Source organism: Dermacentor variabilis, chromosome 10, assembly GCF_050947875.1.
Source record: "Dermacentor variabilis isolate Ectoservices chromosome 10, ASM5094787v1, whole genome shotgun sequence".
NCBI classification, from domain to species: Eukaryota; Metazoa; Arthropoda; class Arachnida; order Ixodida; family Ixodidae; genus Dermacentor; species Dermacentor variabilis.
The window spans coordinates 13,837,999-13,863,981 of NC_134577.1; the positions used below are offsets into that span (position 1 = coordinate 13,837,999).

At 40.9% G+C, this 25,983-nt stretch overlaps 1 protein-coding gene across 4 annotated transcripts; it reads right to left on the reverse strand.

Moving 5' to 3' along the window:
• LOC142559954 (metalloendopeptidase OMA1, mitochondrial-like) lies at positions 1–25,558 on the reverse strand. 4 transcript variants are annotated; one of them, XR_012823265.1, is made up of 11 exons: positions 25,106–25,545; positions 24,695–24,783; positions 24,204–24,343; positions 20,331–20,504; positions 13,748–13,855; positions 9,063–9,191; positions 8,567–8,641; positions 8,310–8,450; positions 3,754–3,922; positions 3,158–3,198; positions 1–774 (listed from the first exon to the last, which is right to left on the reverse strand). XR_012823265.1 is itself a non-coding variant. In XM_075671661.1 (10 exons), exons 1-9 carry the CDS (start codon positions 25,309–25,311, stop codon positions 3,782–3,784), a joined length of 1,203 nt encoding a protein of 400 aa, XP_075527776.1. In that variant the 5' UTR covers positions 25,312–25,545; the 3' UTR covers positions 1–774; positions 3,754–3,781. The 4 variants fall into 4 exon arrangements, 3 of the variants coding, with proteins under 3 accessions (XP_075527776.1, XP_075527777.1, XP_075527778.1); XM_075671661.1 differs by lacking the exon at positions 3,158–3,198; XM_075671662.1 differs by lacking the exons at positions 1–774; positions 3,158–3,198 and having other exon boundaries at positions 3,205–3,922; positions 25,106–25,375; positions 25,497–25,558.
• Between the last annotated feature and the right edge of the window lie 425 nt (positions 25,559–25,983).

Genomic DNA, 25,983 nt, shown 5'->3' on the forward strand with positions numbered 1-25,983 from the left:
AATGTGAGAATAGTATATATATTTCATTTTTTAGGAACACCATCACCACAGTAAGAACGAGTTCAAATCAAGCAGAAGTAGACAACACTTGCATTGCCGCACACTGTTGTGTTGTTAAAGGCGGGACATAAACCAGGCTGCGATGTATACAAATTGAGGAGAAATGCCACAGCACAAAAGTGTAATGTTTAACCACTTGTAGCTCTTTTAATATAGTAAGCAGAAATAAAATTATTGTGAGAAAATATTTTGTGAGAGATACTACATCTAGGCAGTACTTCAGCTTTCTTTCTTCATTTTTCTTTTCTACACCATAATGTGCCGTCAAAGATGTTTTGACCTTAAATATCCTGCAGGTTTGTTATCACAATGCATACAAAATGTTATGTTTGTTTTCTATTCCCTAGAAGTGTTCTTAAAGAGAAATATTTGGGACTTATGTGATAGTCGAAACCAGTCCATTTTCTTTTCCATATGTATATCTCTACTTGATTAACTTATAAAATTTCCCTATTCAGACACCCCTACAATATACACAAAAAAGCAGATACAAAGCAGATATCCATTTGATATTGTGGGGGTGACAGAGAGTCTATCAATTTGCTGTGCTGCAACTAAAGTGCTGCAGTGAAATGTGAGGGTTAGTCCAGCAGGCTGCACTTGGCACCCATTGAAGTCACTGTTGGCATGATGTCTGCTGCACAAGCGTTCTACCACTTGTCTCCAATAATGCAGGAGAACTTCCAGAGATCGCTGGCAACACAGCAGGCACACCTGTCAGTATATGCGATCAAGCGATGTTAAATACCAGTATGTTGGACAGAGTTTATTGGGCACCAGTGATCAACCTGCACTAAATGAGTGTAAAGACATAGCACCTAGGGCACCAGCTATTCTTTAACATTGCCTCACTCTCACAAACTGGAGATACCACACACACACACGCACGCACGCACGCACACACACACACACACTACGTACGTTCAGCTCAGTGCTGCCATGAAATAACACCAACAATTTGTTGTTATATAATTAGTGAGTATAATGATCACAATTTCTTTATTACCCCCTTCGCAATGCTCTTCTAGACCTTTAAGTTACTTTAAAAATGTCCATCACATGTTAAATGGCTGATAAAGCAGAGGGTAAAACAGTGGCCAACTCAACATATATTTTCAGTGGTGTGAACAAATTGAAGCAGAGATGGCCATCGCTGGTATTGTAGGAGGAAAGAAGCAGGAAAGGGTGTGCCATTGTGATACACAAATGCATATAAGACACCAAAAGTTAAACTTTTGTAATGCAAGTGCCAACAAGTGACAGGTCTATCACTTTATATGTTGAAATAAGCAATAGACAATATGTAGATACCGGTGCTCTGGCCCATCTCTTGATCTTTTTGTCATTAAAGATTTCTCTCTTATGAATATGTGTGACTGAAGACCTCTATGTGCGAACTGCACCCTAGTGTATATCATGCAGCTGAAGCAAGATAGGCACTATCAATCATGTAGTCATAAATAGCTTAAGTGCAAATAAATGTCCCCCCCCCCCTCCTCCTAGTAAAGTAAGATGAAAACTCAGAACCTTGTTCACAATGGTTCGGCCAATACAAGTGATGGGCTCATTCTAGAAGCTTCTTTCATAGTAGCTAGAAATCATAGAAGACGACCCAACATCGATCTTACTCAAAGGAGAAGAATGGTGCATTGTGTGCGATTCCAGAAGGTTCCCATAGCTGCAAGCTTTATCAACCACTCTATGCCATGACCAAAGAACTTCTTTGCATCGTAAACTACAGAGCACTTCTACGCAGAGCAAAAAGTCAACAGTTCCACTAGCCAGCCTGGTACCATTGTAGTGCATCGAAATTTCCACACACGCAGAAGACAACACAGCAAAGCATACCTACAAGCAAAGTAACCATGACTCAGCATAACTTGAAACTACGGAAACAAAGAAAGGCCAAATTTGGAAAAAGGAAGTCAGCAAAACGGAGTAACATAACAAAATGTCACTCTGATAATTCCACTAAGATGGCGGAACACAAATTGCAAGATGACAAGAATGAAAATGACAGCATGCAACCACAGTGCAGCAAAGACTCCCAGAATGCAGATTCCCAGATGAACGAAGATACAGACCCACATACATCCCTGCTTCAAGAGGACACTGCTGAAGAAAACTCTAGAGTTGAGGCAGCTGAAGAGTGTGTCGACGGTGATAACCAAGCCAGTAATGACGTCAAACAAGTAAGTTGGGTACATAATATTGATGGCAGAAGTGATAATGTCACAAGTGAAACTCGCAAATTATGTTCAGAAGCTTCCCTCAACAATGTTGCTTTCAATGATGGTGGTTTCATGGACCAAAGATACTCTCTAGAGCCTCAAGAACAAGTTACCACTGTCGAAATACAGCCAGCCATCACAACGAGATGCTTAAAGGAGGCTCAACCTGCACCAAAACCTGCTCCTTGCGACCAGAATAATTTTGATCAGAGCTCACAGGTTACCATGCCCCCCGAGTCTCAAATGTCAAACAATGATTGTGCCTCTAGCTTGAATGAAGCGGTTCAATGCAAAACTGACATATCTGATGATCATGTACAGTCACAAAGTGAATGCCACAAAAGCAGCCAGAATGCCAAGGTCTTGTTCCTCAAGCAACACAATCACGGACAATGCGACATCAATGAAAGCCAGGAAGCAAGTGAACTATGCATCAGCTGTGACCTGCCCCATGACTCGTGCTTAAGTATATGTCCTCCTTGGCTTGAAGCCCTTGAAACAGCACGGTTTCGTCGCATCAACGGCCTCGATCAAATGAATGAGTGCTCTTGTGAGATGTCACCAGTCAGTATTGAAGATTTTGAATGGCCCAATTTCCCCGGTGTTGGGTTTCCAAGAGCACGAAGCTCACCTAAACGGAGCAGCAGTATCGGTTCAGCAGCACAAATGCTCATGAATTCCCTCCTGAAGCATATGAAGGCTTTTTCTTGTTCTCAGAAAAAAGCAGAGATGGCTACAAATCCTCGCAGTTCTGCACCAATCACACTGGACAACGGCAACGCATATGAAGCTCAAGTTTGGTTTGGCAAAGAACATTCAACTAGCATGGCAGGTGCATTCCTTCATTGTGTGGTGATGTCCTTTACCTGGATTTGCTATGCACTTGTTTGCAAGCTGGGCTGGTTTCCTAAAAAGAAAACGTGAAATTTTGCACTGCCAATTCTCACACACCTGAGTCATTCCCATGAAACACTGGTAGGTACTGGTAACGGTGAATCCCAAAGCTTTTCTCCTTGTAAACATTATTAATCAGCACATGACTTTATTAGGCAACAGGTATATTTTTATTTTGTGTTGGTGCTTCTTGTACTCAATTTCAATGCCCAGCCTCAAAATTTAATGACTGCTGGTAAACCAGAAAACATGTGCATTGCTTGCTATTGCTAAAGAGTTCAGTGAAAGCAACAAACACTTAAAAACTCGAACTTTCTTTATACTGGTATCACTAAAACAAATAGAGAGCTAAATAATATCATAAACTTGACCATCATGCACCATTGCCAATTACCGTAGAAAAAGTGCTCGCAGTGACCCTAATAAAGAATGAATATGTGAGCCACTCTCAAGTGGCATAAGTAAGACTATTGGTGCAGAGCAATCTCGAATTAGCAGTTTGGAGAGTGGGGGCTTATACGATAAACGTGTAAATATGCCATAAAAACCAAAGGAGACAAAGATGTACCAGGAGCAATTAGGACTGCCGTAGTGCTTCAGCGGGGTGGCTGCAAGACAACAATTCCTTGCTTGGCAAGGCTCTCTTGCTTGACTTCTTCCTTCAACATGGACATGAGTACACGTGGATCCTGGGGTGGCAACCTTGGGCAATGGCACTGCCTCCTGAGCTCAATAGCCTGCATCATGGGAAACAATTGCGTAAACAATATTAATAAACAGAATTATAGCCCCTGTGATGATAAATAAAGGTATTGCTGCTCTGCATCCCTAGTGAATTAACCATTTAAGGCATATTGTACTTGTTTGTCTTTTTTAGAACATAGGTAATATTTACACGTGCAAGGCTGGTACAGTCTGATTGATTGATCGGTAGATTGAAGAGGGTTATGTCCACAAAGTAACACTTGGGCTAACCCTATTTGATGCATCTCTGTATGCCAACTCGACTCCACCGAAGAGAGGTCACTCTGCTTTATCGATTATGGCTAGGGGTGGCATTCACGAAATCTTACACATTTCGCATTGGAATGGCTGACAACGCTCTCTGCAATGTCTGTCTTTGCAAAGAGATGCTAGAACACATTCTGTGCGACTGTCCTGAATATAATGTCCAGAGACAGTCCCTGGTGTCCGTTCTAGCGCACCTTGACAATAGACCATTGTCAGTTGAAACGATTTTCACATATTGCCGACAGAAGACATCGCTGCTGAAGGCAACGAAGGGACTACTTCGGTTTTTGAAAGAAATGAGATTGGACAAGCGGCTGTGACAGTGATGTCACGTACCACACAAGAGTGATAGACTCTAATGGACAATGTGTGTGCTGTGCTATGTGCTCTCTCTCTCCTCCCAATCTTTCATCCCCCTCCATCCCACTCCCATGTGTAAGGTAGCAAACCAGTTGAGCTAAACTAGTTAACCTCCCTGCCTTTCCTTCTCCACTTTTTCCTTTTTTCCTTGAGCTAGGAGAGATGCTGTGGTGGGGCGTTCTGGATTAAGTTTGAACACCCGGAGTTTTCTAACACGCACCTAGAATTGTGCCATAACCATGAACCAAAATTTGTTGGATGTGGCTTTTAGTCAAAGCAAATACATGACAGTATGCACCTTGGTCATGCTAATAGTTGTTATTGTTCAAAGTGACATGGTAGTGGACAACCAGGCCACACAATGCCGAAAATACATTGCACGGGGATGCCAGATTATACATGGTAGATAGCCTATCACTTGAACTAGCTTCGAATACATTTTACAAAAAAAAAAAAAAAAATTGCACCTTTAATCATAACTACCCAGTCAGTACAAGTTCAAGAGTCACTACCTTTTCACTGTGCCATGTGGAAACAAATATGCCATGTGAAAGCTTCCAAGACTTGTGCTCAGTCTTGGTCAGTCACAACTGACAGTTAAGCCCTTCCACAAGAAAAGCAGATAGAGGCAGATCAAAACAACCAAGTGGTTCAAGAGATGTGACGTTGGTAATCACAAAATTCTAAGGTTTGAGCAGGTTTGAGTGAGTTGGTATCCCATAATTTCACAATATAGCGTGGCAGATGACTTGAAACAAACAGCACTTGGTATGTTTAGATTATTTGTTCATGCCCCGTCGCCTGCCACACAGCATCTTGAAATTCGAACGCTTATCACATTCTACATTTCCTATGTGAAAGTAAGATCCCCAGAGTCCTAAATATGGTAAGACGACATGATTAATTAGGCTGAAGAAACAAATTTACTTAATAAGGAAACTTACACAGATCCAATGCACATGTTGGAATCAATGCAAAACAAGGCTCAAGTAAAGCAGTTAATTAAATGCTGCAGAGCTAACGGCAATGCATACAATTTGGTGATGACAGGTGTATGTACAGAAAAGCATGACACATACTGAGCAACATTTAAGGACTGCACCTCTTGTGTCACGGTGGGACATGCTCACTCTAGAGGACTGCCAGACCCCCAATTAAGTGACACAAACCAAGTTGCTAAATCAAAGAAAGTAAAGTAAATCGAAGAATCTGAGAAATATAAACTCACCCTTTCATTAACAGACCAATGTGCTTTAGGGATGCCTGTGGGCCAACGTTATATGTGCAGGTTTTACGTAGGGACTTATTATTATTGTTGTTTTTCTTTATCTTGTGACACAGAACAGAGCTGGACATACATAGTCAGCATACAAAGTTTACACAAGCCACTACATGGGCACCTTCATATAACCTTTGTACATGCCTTACCTGCAAATATTATTCGAGAAGACAGCAGTACCCAGCCAGCAGCCACGGTCAGGAGAGTTTGGGAGGGTTAACAAAAAAAGCTTTGCTTTCATAAAAAATAATCCAGTTCCTGTGCACTATGAAAATCGGTGGAAGTGAAGCTTCGGTAAACCGGCAAGACAAAGCAGTACATCTGAATAAGGTATGAACAGCGTACTTCAGCGACAAACGTGCCCCACAACTGCCAGCCAGGGCAGTGGAGAAGCGTAACAAAGCATCACCAGCAACCACAGCACCTAAACCTTCGGATGGCACAAAACTCTCACACGATAGCATGTGTGTCATATAAAAACTAGTGCAGGCATGTGCTTCTGCATGCTCACATTGTCATGCGCATGAGCTCTCACATACATGTGCTTTCGCACGTGCATGCCACAAGAGTGCACGAATAGTAATTTTTGAGACCGAATCAAACATGAATCAAATAGTGCCAGAAGCAAATTGAATCGAACTGAATGTAGAATTGTTTTTGAATAACCGACAGCCATTATCACAATTAATATAAGATGATGTTCACAACCTAGTATTTTTAAAGTGAGCAAGTTTCTGTCATTACATAGTACATTCGAAGTGTTGTTTATTATAAGCACAAAGGGAGCATTAGGAGGATACAAGCAGTTTCTTCAGATGCACAGGGCTCTTCAGAAAGAGTGAATGATTGCTGTGTAGCATGTAAAGTATGGCTAGCTAAGCAACTTAGCCTGCTCCACTAAGCAAGTTCTTATGTTTTGTGTCTATACTTTGCAATGCAGTATGCAAGTATGCATTTTGAGGTCCCTTAGAGCAATATCTAAGCGGAGATATTTCATGTTTTTTCATTTGTTTCAGTTATGACCTAGCTATGTGGGTAGCTAAGGCAACATATAATGTATACTGCCAATAATGACTTGCACCCAGTTATGACGTGAAAAGAGGAAAGTACTTAATTAATGTCATATCATTTTTCATAAAACTTTAGGCTAAGCGGATCACTCCAAACAGATTTTTGAGCCACACCACAGTGCTTGATATGACCTGCATGGCACTGAAAAAAAGTTCAGCAGGTGTTACCCTCTTATAACACAAGAAGGCAAAAGACTACTGCACATTTGGTAACAAGTGAAGTTATACAATCGGGGTTAGACTTCTTTGCAAGACATATTGGTAATGCATTAAGTGACACAATCGGGGCTAAATTTCTTGCAAGGCATAACGAGCCGCAACAGGAAGTACACGTGAGGCACTAAAGCAACCTCCTCACTAAGGAGCAGTGAGACGCGCCCCTTCCGCAGTGGAATACTTGCGCAGCCGTCCTTGCAAGCTGCAAGAGCCTGCAAGCTCCTGCATTGCTTCCCACCAACAACCGCTGCCACTCCAACTGCGACGTTAATGCACAGAGCGCGTGCGCCCACTTTTCTGTGCAACATCACCTGGCGCAATAGCATTTACTAAACTTAAAATTCGGCAGACACTTAAGACTGCTTACGTGTGGGAATGCGAAAGCGTTATACTGTTTGTAGACCTCGAAATGTCATCAATGCGCTCATTTAATACACTCATGACATGGCGCCGCCTCGTCCGCACTGCCACATGCGCTGCTCAATGACACACACACTAGTCAGCGAGATGGCCACGATGTGACATGTGCAATCAGGCACACACTAGGCACACCTTTAGTAATCCAGAACCGTGGAGCAGCCGTGGAGCTTCAGGGAAGCATGCTCGTCTCACACCCCGAAGTCCCGGGTTCGTTGCCCACCCGGAGAGAAGTGTACCAAATTTTCTTTTCAAAGCCCCTAATTTACTTTGTTTACAGGAACCTCCCCGACAAATGTGATGTCAACCCGAGCATTTTTGTTGCTTGCTTTTTACTCTTCACGGCGTCGGCCATTTTTCGTCACGGTGCAGTTTCGCCAAGGTCACAACCAAGAGCATCGCCAACATAGGCACCTAAGGCTTTTGCCTTGATAAATGATGGTGTTGGACTTTTTCCTTGACTGTGCAAGTTTGGCAGAGGATGTGCTTATATAAAAATCAAATTGTGGGGTTTAAAATTATAAAACTGCACAGTGGATTAGGAAGGAAACTGCAGTGGAGGTCTCCAGGTTAACCTTTACCACCTGGCACTCTTACACACGCACATGCAGCACGATACACCTATATCTCATCCCGTCTTTCCTCTAACTTGAACTCTTTCCAAATTCTTTTCCGGCCCTCCCTTCTAAGCCAACTTGCGGCAATTATTTCACTAAGCTGCTTTACAGAGACGAGACATGTCGGCTTACGACAGCGAAAAGAGCCACTTACATTGTTCATGAGGTTGTCAAGGTACTCCGAACGGTGTTCATGGCTAGGGTGAGTAGAAATAAACTCTACATCATCTAAGGCATTTCCCATGAGGCTCATCTTTGTCCAGAATGCACTGGCTTCACGAACATCGAAACATGCCTAGAAATACGAGAAAACAGTAAACATGGCCACATCTACAGAAGGCCATCTGAGGGCACATTACGGAAGCACAGTATCAAATAAAGGGAACTGCAAAATAAAGGAAATGCACCCACCTTTGCTGCTAGCTGAAGACCAACTTCATCAGCCTCAAGCTCGAGTTTCCTGCTGTAAGGAAGCCTCAGCAGAAGCTACGAGTGCAGAAAGATTAGAGACAAACATTCTCCATACTTTGTGAAGCCAGAACGTGTTTTTGCACTTATGAGATGTTAATAACACACTAAAATAAACAAATGAACCAAAAGTTTACGATTAACTAGTGCTTACTCAGGTCTAAATACAGAACAAGCAAATACTACAGTGTCAGTAGGTTTGCAAAGTCTTCTCCCACATGATCTCGCCATAATTAATGTTAGCTAAAGCAACCTTTCAAATACTGCAAGTAGTACTGGCAGTGCAGTACTACCAAGTACCTTCACTCAAGTCCATGATCTCAGCTAGTTCTCAGACAAAAAAACTATAGGCATGTTCTTGTGATCACTGCCTGAACCGATGCTCCCTGTCAACCCCTGTTGTTGTGCCGCATGAAAAGCACAAGTATATGCTACTTACACTGACAACCTTTTCGAAAAACCAGTGCGTTACAACGGCAATGCCGTCAGTCGGCATGATGGCCCAAATTGCTGCCAGAAAACCGACCAAGGCAAAATCGATGAGTTGGGCATAGCTCACTTGTTCTGCCTGTGTGAACAGAAAATTGAACATTCACTTCAGTTTCTAAATGCATTTCCTTTTACTGCGACGAAAGCAAAATCGGCAAATAAATAGTGCTAAGTAGACTATGAGTGACTTACAGCAATTGCAAGTAAGCCAGGAAATAAATGGTGAACTATGAAAATTTAGCATTCTTGCATGCCTGAGCAAGGCTTTGCAGTTGAAGCTACAAAAGAACTTGGCAGAGACACTTAAAGGGACACTAAAGCGAAACAGTAAATCACTTTAGACTAATGGAGCATTGTTTGAGAACACTGCAGGCAGTTATTTAAAAAAAAAATAGTTTGATTATTAGATGAGAAAATGAAGGTCCAAGTATCAGTATTTGAATTTCGCACCAAAACCCCAGCGCCGGTACGTCAGCGTGACGTCAGGGATTACAAAGTATGTTTTCGCATTTGGGCCGCGTTGGCTGAATAAAGATTCCCGAAACTTGCCATGTTTAATATTTGGTTCCTTTAGAACACAATGTAGTCAATCTGTACCGCTATATATATTTAGTAGGCCCTAGAAGATGCCATCAAAATCCAAGACGTCACAGCCCCCAGGTGCGGGAACTCAAGTAGGCGTCGCCACCCGTATTTCATTCTTGCGCTTTTTCTGACTTACCAAACGTCTTATCGTTGTAAGAGTTGCGTTTTTGGTGTTGTAGAACGGTAGTTTACTGATGCAGAAGAAATCATTTTTCACTTTAGTGTCCCTTTAAGACTGCTTCCATGTGAGGAATGCGAAAGCATTGTGCTGTTTATAAACGTCGGAACGTCATGAACATGCTCCATTTATATACTCATGACGTGGCGCCGACTCTTGCCCATTGGCTGCGTCGTCACATGCCCAATGACTTACGCACTAAGGCCACACGTTTAGTCAGCCAGATGGCTGCAATGTGACATGCGCAATGATGCACACAGTAGCACACCTTTAGTAAGCCAGAACCGTGGAGACGCTGCGGCGTTGGGGAAGTGCGCTCATCTCACACCCTGAAGGTCCAGGTTCCCACCCAGGCCGAGATGTATGAAATTTTCTTTTCAATGCCATTAATGCAAATATTAATAATGCCAATTCTCTTCAATTACAATATCCATGTGGCATCCTCACCAGATTTACCTCAGAAACACATTAGAATCCATACAGAATTGCACCATAAGACACATCTACTTGTCATACTCATATGACATCAGCATTTCATGATTAAAAGTAGACTCTGGTTTGCATACGTTAGTGCACCATCACCGTATCACGAACTTATCATTATTCCACAAGTTCTACACCAGTATGCTTCGCCACGCATCTTACATTTTACCACCTTCGCATATATCCCTGCGCACAGGCCATCCACTAAACATTACTTGCCCTAGTGCACGCACTGTTGCCTCATCGTCGTTATTTTGTCATCGCACAGCTAAAGACTGAAATTGCCTTCCCCACCACATCGCCGCCATCACAACTTCATTTGCCTTCATGGGAGAAGTAACACGTGTTCTGTAAAATAACATCGTGGACAACCTTCTGTAATATTTTTAGTATACCCGCCCTTTATGTAATACCCGGCAAGGGGTCTTTAAGGTAATAAAATGAAATGAAAATTACTTTGTTTACAGGAAGCTCCCTGAAAAATTCTGCATAAATGTGAGCCTTTTTTTTACGTGTTTTTACTCTTTGCACCATCGACCATTCTTGGTACCATATTTCGGTCATGCCGACTACGACGGAGTTCCGCGTAATGGGAGATATAATGCTATCACATTAAAACATAGCTTCTACTGTAGTTCCAGCAAAATTCTGGTTCCCAATATAGCATCAGCAGGTTCGACTTGTCTAAATCAATAAAGCAACAAATTACACCTAATCGGTTAATGAAAATTCTAATTTAACTACAGTGATTGTAAATTACCAAGAAATGTAACAGATTATAAGTAATCAACTAAAGTCTGCTTTTAAAGTGGCCTTCAATTTTCAACACAGGGGAGATTATCAACATAAACTGAAACAGTAACATGAAAACCCGAATGGGAACATCTCCTTCGTACAGTTACTTAACAGCTCAATATGTAGCTAGTGTTTTTTTTCTACCATGTCTCTGTGAAACAGGAAAACGACAGGCAAGATGAAAGACCTTTGTACTGTTTTCTTGTAGTGGAGAAGGCCCAAGACATAATTCCAATTGTTTCATTCTATCTAGATAATGGTGGCCATTTTCCTGGTGCTGCCTTTTTCAGCGAAAATTAGAATGAAGCACCTGAGCTCAGTTGTCCTGCTGATCACTGCTTTAACCAAACTCTGGTCTTTAGGCATAATACAAGTGTACCAGAGGCTATGAGCTGTCTTGAATCTGCTGATCCTCAAAATCACTTGTTTCTAAAGGTAACCTCCAATATTCCCACTTTGCTTCGGAGCTTTCTTTTGACCTTGAAAAAGAGAACAGTGCCACCAGCACAATTAACACTTCAATTAGCTTCTTCTGAGCATTGCTGTGTCAGAACACCTGTCAACACATTAAATAGGAAAATATTGTGTGCTGAATTCGATGGTACAACGAACAATGCTGTAAGGAACAAGTAACAATCCTGATGAGCTTAAGAAGTATAATGCTTATAGAATGATTGCATGTAAATGTGTTCATGGTCTAAACAATTTTTGAAATGTACTGTGTAAGATGCAACAAGAAGAGAAGAGAGAAAGATAGGACAGGGAGATAATTATTCAATATGAACAAACTGGTCTGCAAGGGAGTAGTACTTCTGTGTTCAAGATTGAAGACGATTCTACCAATGTCAACAAATAAACACAGATTGTTTTCTTATGTAACTAGATAAGATGGGAGTGATCCTTGCGAGAAAGCAATAAAAGCCGATTCTCATGGCAACAAAAACACCCTTACCAAGATAAGAGGTGGCCAAAGTACTGTTGAGGAAAAATCTCAAAGATAAAGACTTGAGAAATGAGTGGGCAAGTGAGAGGGGGCAAGATGGAGCAAATAGCAAGAGCAGTAAACTCAAGTAGAACACGGGTGACAATGGTAGGGTGTAATCTACCACCAGCAATATCTTCAGGTGGGTATGCTGAACACTAGTGAAAGCAATGGAGAACATTTATCATACTTTTTATTTATCAAATTCTGCCTTTAAGGAGAGTAAAAATGATGCATCTGGTTGGCTGCTTTAATATGCCCTAGATATGATTTTGGGAAAACATGGGGAATGCGGGAGATGGAAATTCAAGAGGATGAGCAAAACGAGAACAAGGTAAAAGCAGGAGCCAACGTTTCGACAAGTGGACTTGTCTTCTTCAAGGCGACGTATGCTTTCCTCGCCACAGTATATATAGATGAGCAAAACGAGAACAAGGTGGAAGCAGGAGCCAACGTTTCGACACATGGACTTGTCTTCTTCAAGGCGACGTATGCTTTCCTCACCACAGTATATATAGATGAGCAAAAACGAGAACAAGGTGAAAGCACGAGCCAACGTTTCAACAAGTGTACTTGTCTTCTTCAAGGCATACGTCGCCTTGAAGAAGACAAGTCCACTTGTCAAAACGTTGGCTCCTGCTTTCACCTTGTTCTCATATTGCTCATTGTCTAGATATGATTTTGTGTGATATGATTCTTCATGGCACACATTTCTTAAAATTTATATTTGTCATCAGTGTAAAATTTGAAGTTATTTGTATGTGAAGTTGTACTTGCACTTCTACACATTTTTTTTTCCGACTATATTGTACCTCACTGTTGTCCACTATATTCCACACAGTCTGAACTTATACAATGGTGTTGCGGCCCGGTCAGGCAAACTACTGCATTTAGCTGCATACCCTGAGACTGCTGAATATATCTTGTACTATGAGTTTTAGAATACCACGTAAATAAATTACTAAATAAATAAAAGTAACTGTCCGTATAACTAACTTGCTATCACTACCACTGTCGTTATTAGTATTGCAAAAGCACTAACCCTGTTAAATTACAAAATAATGCACTTACTCTGGCAGTTGTCACCAGAAACTGCTTTACTTTAAAATTTTATGAATGTGTAGGACTCAAATATAAAATAGAGTTTAAAAAGACATGAAACCTGTTTTTATCATTTACACACACACAAACACACACATGCAAACACAGAACATGATAACTGAATTATCTCTTTCCAAAAATATTCTGTCTTAAGCTTCCTGATACAGATGGGGTGGTGCCATTTATGCTATAACAAGTAAAACATTCTCAATTGGCTTGTTACAAACACTAAGTCGCACCTCATTCTGTTATGCTATTTGCCTCTGTGACAATAAATTACCATGTGTTAGATCATTCTATGAATTTCGAGCTAAACATAGGACAGACCCCTAACTCATGGCTTACAGTTATAACAGTGAAGGAATAGGAGTAAATCAGCTTCTGTTTTGTTTCCATTTGGAGCATGAAAATTATCAGAGGTGGTGTTATGCAATAACTACAAGTTCACAGACTGCCTGCAAACACAACAAGAAAGAGGCTACAACGAAAGGAAGGTAGCAGTGTGCCTTACGCCATGCCCCAAGACACAGTGGGCCATTTCATGAGCAAGTACGTTTCCCAGCTGTTCGTCATTTCCACAGACCTCGAGCATGCCAGCAAAAACAAAAATCTGTCCATTCTGCAAAGGACAATAGACAGGCATTTCAATGCAGTGAACAATGCAAAAATGTATCCGCATTGCTTGCAGGCAGCTGCTGAAAGCGAGCGATTCACCTGTACAAAAACAAGCAAAGCCTTCTGCTGCTTTCGTAACAAAAGTGTTGATGAAGGCGGCATAAGCTTAGCCCTATAAGAGGAAACTTTAGCCCAGCGCCAACTTGCACTCCTGTATTCAAATACATGTGAAACATAGAAATGCTCTCGTTAGAGAACTTCTGGACTGATTTGAATAACATTTGTTGCACTTGTAGGAGAAAGTTAAATTCTAGCAACTACAGAAAAATTTTGATTTAGGACCTTAACTTTTTACAAATATTGCCAAACTTCAGCTATTTAAGAAAAAATAGAAGCACAAAGTTTACGAAATGGAAACTTTGTACCAACAAGGAAAAACAGACATAGTTCTGTAAACTGCATCTGTTGGGGAATCTCAAGTCAACAAATGTGATATATAAATTTACAAATTATGTCGAACTGCTGCAGTGTTTACGAGGGGTTTGCAAGTCCTATTCCCAAGTTATATTAGTGACCGGTGTATGATACATCAACTTTGGCCATGTTAGTTGTATTTTTAGTATCATTTTACAGAATTGTATTAGCACCATGTTTATTGCCTAGTTAAAAATTTACAAAGTTCATACCTTTCTTTCTTTTTAATTTTTTAGTTTTAAAGTTTTCTAAAAAGAAGTGATGGCATAAACTGAATATCTACTTCCTACAGTCACCAGATTCTGACTTATTTTAAATGTAGCAAACCTCATCAAGATCACTGCAGTTGTTGCCAATAAAAATTAGTTCTCCATTCCCACGTATTTAGAGGAGCTCAGAAGATAAAGCTTCCTCTTAATTATTGAAGGCGAGTCTTAGTCATCCTGAATGTATATCCACAAAACCTGCCAAGATCTGATCCAGCTCATCTACCTGTTCCACGGTCAATCCTGAATGCTGGTAACACAGAACAGAGATATATTCATTTTATTCTGACACTCTGTTGGTTTAGTGTTCTAGCAGTAATAGGAAACACTGAAAGTGATGGTTCTTGGTATGCCATGCCATGGTACCAGCAGTAAATAGTACAAGCTTCTGCTTTTTTTCCTTTGCTATCTTTACACCAAAGTTATCAGTATATACCTATATGTTATATACATGAGCAATGTGAAATCAATATTATGTTTATTCATGTAACACAGTAAAATTGCATTCTCCAAGGTGGATATTCTAGCTTGCTGGCCATCCATTATGAGTGGTAGACGTAGCACATTGCAGACAAGGACAAAAGAAGTGAAAAGAGCAATACATATGTGTACTCTTCTCCCAAACAATCTTTCTTCTTTTTCTTCCTTTATTCCTGGCACTTAGAATTCAGGCATTCAAGAGCTGCAGAATTTAGGTACCAACTGCCTAGCAGGTCTTAAGAAGAAGCTTTAGCTCGGGTGCTCCTATATATATATACATGTAAAAGGAAATTTCGTTTTTCTTGGCAACCACTGCACCAAATTTGATGAGGTTAGTTGCATTTAAAAGAAAAACTTAAAATCTAGTGATTGTTGGTTTCAAATTTTTCATTTAGGTTTTCAATTTTTTATTGAAAATTGGCAAAAATTTAAAATTTTCAGAAAACGAAACTATCAAGTTCACAACTCTGTAACTCAGCAATGAAAAATTTGATATCAAAATGATATGTATTGCATCTAATAGTACATTTAAAGTGGACAAAACTGATATGTTACACATGAAACTGAAAAAAATTTGTAATATGGAAATACATCTTTTGCAGAGCCCTTGCACACAACTTAACGAATTCACATAAGATATAAAATGACATATTGAATTTGTCCATTTTGAATGATCTAATGGATGCCATTTACAGAACCGCGATGTCTGTTTTTGAAGCAGCTATTAATTTGTAAACTTGGCGCTTCTATTTTTTTTCGAACTTTCGAATTTTTGAACATTCTTTTCACAAAATTCAGGCCCTAAACAGAAACTCTGCTTCCAGCAGTCACTAGAATTTACCTTGTTCTCTCAACCGCAACAAATTTCATTAAGATTGGTCCAGGGGTTATCTGAGAAAAACGCTTCTGCATTCTACATGTATTTTAATAGGCCGCGTCAGAGCTGGGCCCGAGCTAAAGCTAGCATCACACAGTTCTGCATTGCCATAAGCTGCATGTTGATATTCCAATGAAGGCACATTGTACACAGTGCTTTTATTTAACAAGTGAAAATGACTGCAACATGATCAAATGATATTACAAATCCCACAAATTGGAACCACAGCTGCTCACATCGCCACTTATGGTTCTGGGCTGTATCATCACAGTACAGAGTGCTAGTAACGCCAATGCTTGGGTATTCTTGTGGAATACAGGACATTGCTCAGCATGTTCTAATAAAAAAATCAGAATCAATTCTAAACCTATTAGCTCACTTACAACAACCAACATAGGCCCCACATTGTTAGTGCCTTATCAATAACATTTCACCTGATCTTTTTACTCAGTGCACAGGATTAGCTTGTGCCCGAGTGGCAGTATCGATGAGGCAAAAATAAGCACAAGATCACATTCCTGCAAAAGTGTTTGATAATGTGCTGCTGCAGATGCCACACATCTGGAAGCAGAAATTTGCATTTGCATTCTTCACTCAGTTTCTTCTGATCTCTATTCCACATTTTGTTTTCTCTGTCCTTCAGTTTTTTTTTTTTCTTTTCTTTACTGGAAACAGCCTGATGACATTGGGGTCAAGGTAAAGGAAGCGGACGGATGGATTATCTAAGGTGGTATGGAGAGCTTGAAGCCTATCTCACGCCACATACGTGGCACAAGATGGGCTGGCACAGGAAGATGTGGGCTGTCTCTTGGTCCACTTTCACTTAAATTTCCCTAAGATATCTACATTACCAATAAAACGAAAAAGTTGATTCCCCCAGTGCTTTCCCTGGCTCAGTCGACTTCATGTATTTGTAGCTAATAAAAATAGGACCCCTTCGTTCCCCTTATTCTTCTTGTTTGTTGCATAGCAAGGGTCTGGAATCCAACAGCCTTGCTGCTGTGAGGTAGCACACGAGGGTTTAATGACCAGTTGCCTGCACCTAAAGATTACGTGCTGCGTGACACCTGCAACTAAAAGGATGTTCCCCCATCCACTGCCACGGCTGTGTATAACGCAGGCTAACACTCAAAGGGCTAGACGTACTATGCATACCCAAGAAACGGGACAGGGTGACAGCCGTCGCAGTGGCTCAATTGGTTGAGCATTAGATGGGCAATTCGGAACACAACAAACTGGGGAGATAGTAGAAGGGCAAGATGTGTTCAAAAGGAGGAATAGAAAAAAGAATAGAGAAGAGAATGTAGCACTACAAGACAAGGCACAAGAAAAAAGAGTTTCACTGTTGCTTACGCCTTGTCTTGTAGCACTGTACTTTTTTTATCATGTTTCATGAGCTCCCCAAAAGCGCTATCCTCCTCTGACACACAGGTGGTTGAGTCAGGTGGCACAACCTAAGGAAATATGCACCCTTTGGGGCTCACCAAATTCCAAAACAAGTGACCATAATCTATATTGCGTGCTTTTGCTTTATTTAATGCGGTGTGCCTGGCACTTCCAGGCCACGAACATCACCATCCTTGACAAAAAACTAGCGAGTGCAGAGTCCTCAAGAAAGGAAATGTAAGAAAGCCAGACGATGACTATTGTTTGGGATCAAGATATGCCCTAAGGGGTGTAAACTTTCTTTAGAGTATAGGGTTCAGTTGTCCCATTATACATGATGGTTAAGTCCAGCACAACAGTGTCAAAGGTATCTGCCAGCTGCATGGGCACATAGTTTAGGAGGGAGACTGATTACTAATGTGATTATTATGCAGGAGAAGGAATGAGAGAAAAAGGGAAGGAAAGAAGGCAGGTTAGCCAGTGTAAGTACTGGCTGGCTACCCTGCGCTGGGGAAAGGGGCAAAGGAAATAACAGTTGATAGAAGGAATAAAAAATAAAGTGAGAAAAAAATGTACAATATAATGTGATGCAACACACTACAACTTTCAAGTGTAGTGCTTTTTATTTGGCAGCCTTCTTAAAGTATTGATGAACAAAAAAAAAAAAAACGAGAAGAAAGGGGGTTAACTGAGGGGCCCGATTTTTATTAGTAATATAAGAAGCCAACGAACACTGACACCAAGGACAACATAGGGGAAGTTACTCGTGCTTAATAAATGAAATAAAGATATGATAAATTAATGAACATGAAAGTGGATGAAAAAATAACTTGCCACAAGTGGGGAATGATCCCACAACCTTTGCATTATGTGTGCGATGTTCTACCAATTGAGATACCGTGGCACCGTTTCCCCATCCAATTTCTTGGGTATTGATGCTTCCCAGTAGAACCCTGGGAGTGTTCGCCAGCGTCACCACTCACAAACCTTGGCGGCGGATGTGAAACATCCTTTCTGCCGCAGGTATCACGAGAATGTGATCTTTTTGGGTGAAGGCAACCAGTCAATAAACCCACACATGCTACCTGAAGGCATCAATGTTGCCGGATTCGAGACCCTCATTATGTAATAAATGAGAAGAAAGGGGGTTAACTGAGGGGCCCAATTTTTATTAGTCATATCATAAGAAGCCAACAAACACTGACACCAAGGACAACACAGGGGAAATTACTTGTGCTTAATAATGAAATAAAAAATGATAAATTAATGAAAATAAAAGTGGATGAAAAAAGCAACTTGCCGCAAGTGGGGGACGATCCCACAACCTTTACATCATGCTCTCGTGACGCCTGCAACAGAAAGGATGTTTCACATCCGCCACTAAGGTTTGTGAGTGGTGGCGCTGACTAACACTCCCAGGGTTCTACTAGGAAACATAAATACCCAAGAAATTGGATGGGGAAACGATGCCATGGTAGCTCAATTGGTAGAGCATCGCATGCGTAATGCAAAGGTTGTGGGATTGTTCCCCACTTGCGGCAAGTTGTTTTTTCATCCACCTTTCATTTTCATTAATTTATCATTTCTTTATTTAATTTATTAGGCACAAGTAATTTCCCATATGTTGTCCTTGGTGTGAGTGTTTATTGGCTTCTTATGATATGAATGAGCAGAAAAGTATTACAACTATTTCTGTTTCGGAAAGTCTTTTGCCATCAAATATCCCAGGCCCTGCTCCCAAGAAATGCAACAAGATATGCGCTGGAATAGGTCGGTTTCCATGCTATTCTAGCAACTGCCGTGTTTGTAACATTTGACAGGAGGTCTCCATGTACTCCTGTATGTTCATTCACATGTCCTTTCGTGTAATGAAATGAACAAACTTGATACTGACATTACAGGCCAGAAACATTCTCCTCCACCACTGCCAGCTATGTCAAAGGATTGTCACGTTGTATTTATATATTGGAGGATACTGAAAGATGGATGCCAAAATAATGCGAAGCCAACTTCCAACCTTTCACTGTCTCATTTTCATTTAATGCTGCCTCATTACATGCACTCTAACTAGGGAAATTTTCATCCTCCAACCACCATCATATTTTAGTCATATACTATGAAAGTTAAAGCTAAATAAGTAGTAGTGCACAAGCACATTTGTGTATGAAACAAGTACTGCCCAGTCTACCAGTACAGAAAGGTAACCACTGTCCATAATTACAGTGATTTGCATCTGCGAGGTGTCCTGGTGCTAAATTCTGAACTGACTAAATTTACAAATAGTAATTTTCGATACCAAGTTGAATACCAAATTGAATCAAATATTAAATACTTTATGAAAAGCTTTCAGATAATTAACTGCCATTCTCACCAATTATCTTCACATCCTGCTATAGTCATAATGTTTGCAAGTTTGCGTATTGAACTGTACGTTACGAAGTCTTGTTTATTAAAACTGCAAATGGAGCATTAGGCGCGAACAAGTAGTTTCTTCGCATACTCAAGACCAAGTGGTGAATGTGAATGATAGTAGTTTAGATGAAAAAGACTAGACCCAAGAGTGGCATATATTGTGATATTGTGCTCTTTTATGTAACTTGCTATGTTTTATGCCTACTATGGCTGCTGGGATGAAATTTATTCCACAGTTGGCAGTCTGAGATAGTAGAAAACCATTTAAAAAATATTTGTACTTAGGAATAGCGTATTTGAAGACCAAATCGAATAGGGCAAGATTGCATTCATTATTCGAAAGTTTCAAATATTCGCACACCCTTAAAACTGGCATGCACACGCATATGCACGCAATTTACCTCATAGCAGCTTGTAGCACTGTGAAATTGATCGAATAAGAGAAGCATAACTATAAGCGTGACCAGCTAGATGATTCTTGCCTCTTCAGGAAAGCTTACAGTAAAGCAACATTCAACAACAGCTAATCAAAGTGTCTGGACCAGGGACAACTGGAAGAAGAAGCAAAAAAAGATGGTGCTCACAGGCATCACAAAGGCATTCTTCATGGGACTGTCAATTACTGACACTGACCATGTGACATCGTGAATCTCAGGGATGTCTCTGTTTCCGTGCAGCAGTTGATTGGCCACTCGTACAACACGGTGATACACTGGGTGCACAGATGGCAGAAGGTGAGGTTTGAAGAGCTCGTATTGCTGAAAAAGAAATTGTGAGGTTTAACGTCACAGTGGAAGGCTCTGGATTAATTTTGATTGTCTAGGGTTCTTTAATGTGAATATAAATCCAAGTAGACAAGTGTTCTCGCATTCCACTCCCATCGAATTGTGGCTGCTGCAACCAGGAATCAAACCCATGGCCTTCCGTTCAGCATCAGCATAACGCCAAAGCCAATCAGTCACTATAACATGTCATCATAATGCTGAAGAAAACATGACACAGCTAGGACATGACATAGTTAAGAAAGGCCTAGGAATAATAGCTACTGCAGGAATTTTCACCAAGCTAAACTTGCCTGCAGCTGCCGCCATCAGTGAAAGCATGATTACAGTCACTCAGAAGTGTAATAAAGGCATCTGTTTCAGATAAGCCATCAAAAATTTGCACAAGAGTCGATAACAAAATGCCTTGAAAGGTATGTGAATAATTGCCCTATACTAACAAAATTTGGCATAAATACACTTCAAGATATGTAGAATGCTGATATATACTTGAAATTCCAATATATCACAGCAGTAGTTGTGAAAGTCCAAGGTTATACTTCATGGGATTGTGAAAAAACGTTTTTATGGCGCCCCAAATTTTTTTTGCAATGTTCCAGTAATTGTGCATGCTGTTTGGATAGATATCGGTACTCTGCAGTCTACAACAAGCTAAATAAGCTACAGCAGGGTGCTTTTTGTCAAAATTTTATAGACAAGGAAGTGCCCGCAACGATCAGTATATTTTACCATTGTGTAGGACATAACTAAAGAAATATAGCAGCTACACAAAAAGTAATGACATACTTGAAATCTAACATGTTTGGAATCTACACGAAAGTCTTCATGAATGGCAGTGCTTTCAGATCGCTAGTAAATATAATAAAAAGAAATTATTCCGAGGAGCATTTCACCATAAGACTATCCCCCCAAAAGAAGTTGTTCCTCTTATCACATGCTGAACATGTACAGCAGACAGGCAGATGCAACAGAAACATGGCAACACATATGCAACACAAACATAGATTCAACGCAAACATGTGCAATACAAACGATGGCAAAATTTTTGTTTCATTGGTAATATATTAAAGCTGATGAAATCTGAGCAGATCAAAAATGTAAATTTCGCCATTTTGTCATACATTACAGCATTCCACAAATGCTTTTCATTAACTTTCTCAATATCTTGAGTGAAGTGTTTATAAAATACACCTTACAGTTGACTGCACATCACTTATCAGCTGAAACACCAGCAAGCTTAAGGTCTTGGGCATATAATACACTTATGTATTAATGTTGTCTAAATCATGTGAAATTAACAAAATGAAGAATATTAGCTTTTATGCCATAAAGGGACTCCGAACCACTTTTTATCGAAGTGGGGAAAGGCATTTGAAGTGAAAATAGGCTATTCCAGAAATACTTTGCCGCAAAAAGTACTTCAATGCGTTCAGCCGAAGCGGAGTTATTGGCAATCAAACACTGCCTCCGCTGTGCTCCCATTCCTTCTTCAATGCATTGCACTGCAAAGGCTACGGTGCAGTGGGGCTTGCTTACAACGCTCCGCGGTGGGCACGCACCACAGTAGAGCATTGTCACCGTGGCACGCAGTTCAAATTTCATTTTGGATGTTAATGTTGGTGCCATGACTTCCACCTTTGGTGCCTACGATGCACTAAACATAAGCCAAATACGGTCGTCCTCAGTGAGCCGCAGTGAGCTTTGCCAGTGGACTCGTGGCAGCACCCCACGGCAGCCGTGGTATCTGTGCCATGTAGTCAACCAGAGCTTAATGTCAGCTATTGGCCAATAGCAGCCGTCTGAAGGAATGACGAAATAGTGCGTCCAACGACGCAATAGTGTGTCTAGAAGAGAGTGAGAACAGGGCCTTCTGTTGAAAAGAGAGCATTTGAGAGAAAGGTGACCTCGCAATCTACTTGCGAGCTCCGCACACCACGTACGACAGCAAAACTTGGCTGAAATGTTTACAGTAGCATAGGCTACCCACGAACTATGTTATTTCACCAAGCCCGAGGGGTGGTTCAAGGCTCCTTTAATGACCAGTGAACTTCTCCAAAAATGGCGTGCTAGGATGCTCTCAAGTTAACAACTGAAAAATGTCATGCTGTGACAGTAAAAGATTAGTTGCATTATACAAAAGGGCATGATGTTTGGCTAGTTAGTTAATCTTAAAGGGCATGGGAAGGTACACAAAAGCATGGACAGAGACTAGAAAGACAGAACATATGACACAGCATTGATATTGTCTTTCTGGTGAGTGTTGATTTTTCTTGCACCGTTTCTCACATAAGTAACATTACAATCTATGTAATTTTATAAAATTCTGAACATACATGTGCAGCATGTTTACCTCCGTAATTCCAAATCATCCTTAAATTTCTAGCGTGCGTCACCTTTATCATTACACTTAGCGACATGATCTGGACATGGAGCATTGACTCTCGGAGTACGAGTAATAGAAGGAATTGATCAAATGTGAGCTATGTAATTTCTACTAAGACACCTTGCCAGCTCAAGGACTATATTAAAGGCCACTCTGAGCATATGTCATGAAAGAAATACAGAGTTTAACAACAACTCGTTGGGTTGGGGATGATCATGGCACAATTGTGCAAGAAACACTAACACTAACCACAGAAATAAAAGTTTACAAGAAACAGGTTCACAATACCCACAATGCATTGTGGACAAGACTCCTGTTTAGGAACCGCATCTTCTTTTGTTCAATACTTTTAAACATTTATAAATTGTGAACAAGGCTCCAATAAGATGGCCAAAATGTCTTGATTTTCTTTGAAATGTTTATTTCAGTGGTTGGCGACCATGTTTTTTGCACAACTCTACCATATGTCATAAAATGTGCCTTTAGGTGCAGGATGTTGTAGTGCTATGGCGTGTTACTGCTGCATCACATGCTACAAAGTTGATTTTGCAGGATAAGAGGCTGAACCAGGCACTGTAAATTGCTGCAACTTGTGTGTCAGTTTGCTTCATGCGCAGCTGCATGTGTGTGTGTTTTTTTTTTCTTCTTTCATCTTGCACTTGCATAATAGTATGCAAGCCTGTAGGCTAACCTCTTCAGGTTCCCCTAAACATTGTTTCTCGCTCTTTCTTCTCACTCTCTTTCAAGGCTAAGTGGTGTGAAAGGTAATTCAGCTGTCTTTGCCATTTTTCTTTTGTTTGCAGCATGATTTTCCTTGTGTACTTTCTGAAGTAGGCTGTCCTATATTCAAGTTTATTTTGTTTGTCTTGGCTTTAACTGATATCATGCACGCAATAGCTCTTTCAGTGCCTCTGTTAGAGTTGTTGCCTGCTTCATTTTTTCTGCCTCTTCCTAATCCCTGCAACTGCTCTGGCTTCCTTTTTTATGCTGAAAAAGGAAGCATCCCATACTTTTTGAGGGTAGCTACCACACTGTCTCCAATTATTTTATGTTTCTTATTTGCAACAGTAACAACCTACAAGCCTAACAAGGCAGTGTCAAAGGAAGATGCATGCTTGAAGCAATCGACAGTACTTGAAGATGGAATGTCACTACAGCTAATGTTTTGACAATAAGCTTTGCAAGCTCTAGGAAATCTCCTAGTACAACCACTGCTTATCATATGCAAAAAGCATGTCCTACTCCATCAGTGACATTGATCACACTCAAAACACTTGCTCTAAAATGCTTACCATTTCAAACTCGAAGTCAGATATCTTCTTAAATTGCTCACGGGTGAAGGCAACAAAGCGGCGTCTGTGAGTGATTGGCGTTACTTGGATGTGGCTGAAGTAATAAATTCCTCCAATGCCCCACGCTACTCCGAAGTAGCCTGGAATTAAAAACTGCAATCTTAGAAACAATAAAAAGCTGTGCTTTTCACAATTTGTGACAGTTTCCACAGAAAACAAATGTACACAAATGGAGAAAATGTATACACGTCATAACCATTATAAACAATGTGCGAGTGCAGTGTGTTGCAATACTTTTTTTGGTCATGACTACGTCTTTTCTTCTATTCAGGGTTACTGAATTGTATTTGGCAAGGCTGCAAACTTATTAGGCTGTAGAATTAGGCGCACAAAGATCCGAATAGTTAACAATGCTTGGGCATGGTTAACAGCTCTCGGCTGCGTTATGAATGTTTCACATGCATTTAAACATATGGAAATTTGTAACTTGCCTGCAATTTTCCATTTGTTCCTGAGAGCGACAGCTATGAAATATGCCTTCTTGTCTGACGGTAACGACTTCCACCATTTTCGAAATCCTCTGAAAATATCCACTGTGTTTTAATACCAAAGCGAGAAGCAGAAACGGGGAAAATAGGTGGGCCGGGGTAGACGACGTAGGAGAGAAACAAATAAAAAAAATGTATTTTTTGCGACGGTTGGTCGGCATCAACATTAATATACAACCCCCGCATTCCTATCTTAACACGACGGTGCAAATACAAAATCGTCCTTGAACTATTACGAGGAGGCGAAACTTAAAGCATGCTAGTACAACAGTGTCACGTTATTAGAAAAAAACTTAGAGCGCTATAAACACACAGTGTAGCGTACAACAGCGTAGCCTAACAAAATAAACTCACCTCCCAGTAATTACTGCCAGTCCTTTGGTAATCTGCTTCGCAGCGATCAGAAATATGGGATGGATACAGCGTTTCGGAGACGTGTGGAAGTTGGATGTTCTTGTTATTTGCTGACGTTGCAGCGACTGCCAACATACCGTGGCATTCTTTAGTGGTGCCGAAGCTGCAAGCCTTGCGGTACAGAAAAGTGTCCTCGCGGCCCACATACTTTTGGTTGCGGTGTTTGAAGTGATGATGCAGGCCCACCTGAAAGACGTCACTGCGTCACTTCTGGAACAGAATTGTACATGGCACTCATAGAAAATATTTGCGTCTCTTCCACAACGTGTCCGAATGTTAGCAAATAGCGGCCAAGCTGCTGTACAGCGGAATTAAAGCTGGCAATACGAACCCAGGCGGACGAAACGTGCACGAACCTGAAAAGCGTCTGCAACTGATTGACTGACTTACGGATTGCTTTGGATTGACTTCTACAATTGCTTGAATTATTGTATAGACCTCCTGCTGTTGCGACGTGTTGAGTGGCATGTTGAGTAGCGCCAATGCCTCCATGCCTGCCGCGTAGAGCATAAGTTACTATAGTGTACTGTACTATACTGAGTTAGTTATATTAACTCTATGGCGTAGAGTCTAGTACACTCTAGCAAAAAGGCAACGAGCGCCGCTTCTGGAGCGTCTGCAACCAGGATTACATGCTGCGGCCTCTGAGATTACCATGGCGCCTGTTACAGTCTCGGGGCCTGTGAGAACGCTCGCTAGCAGACGCCCCCGCATGTCGGCGCTATCAACGCGCCGGCGGCTTTACTTTATGGCCGCCGCTGCCGCCCATAGAGTTTCTCTCTATAACAATAATATAGTGAGAAACTCTATAGCCACAG

Bases quoted from the DNA above. Each gene is read 5' to 3' on its own strand.
- LOC142559954 (XM_075671661.1), bottom strand. From the start codon at position 25,311: ATGTGGGCCGCGAGGACACTTTTCTGTACCGCAAGGCTTGCAGCTTCG. The intron at 13,856-20,330 runs GTGAGCACCATC...TGTCCTTTGCAG, and splicing joins AGAATGCCTTTGTGATGCCT to AATGGACAGATTTTTGTTTT. The intron at 8,451-8,566 runs GTGGGTGCATTT...TCGTATTTCTAG, and splicing joins GTCTTCAGCTAGCAGCAAAG to GCATGTTTCGATGTTCGTGA.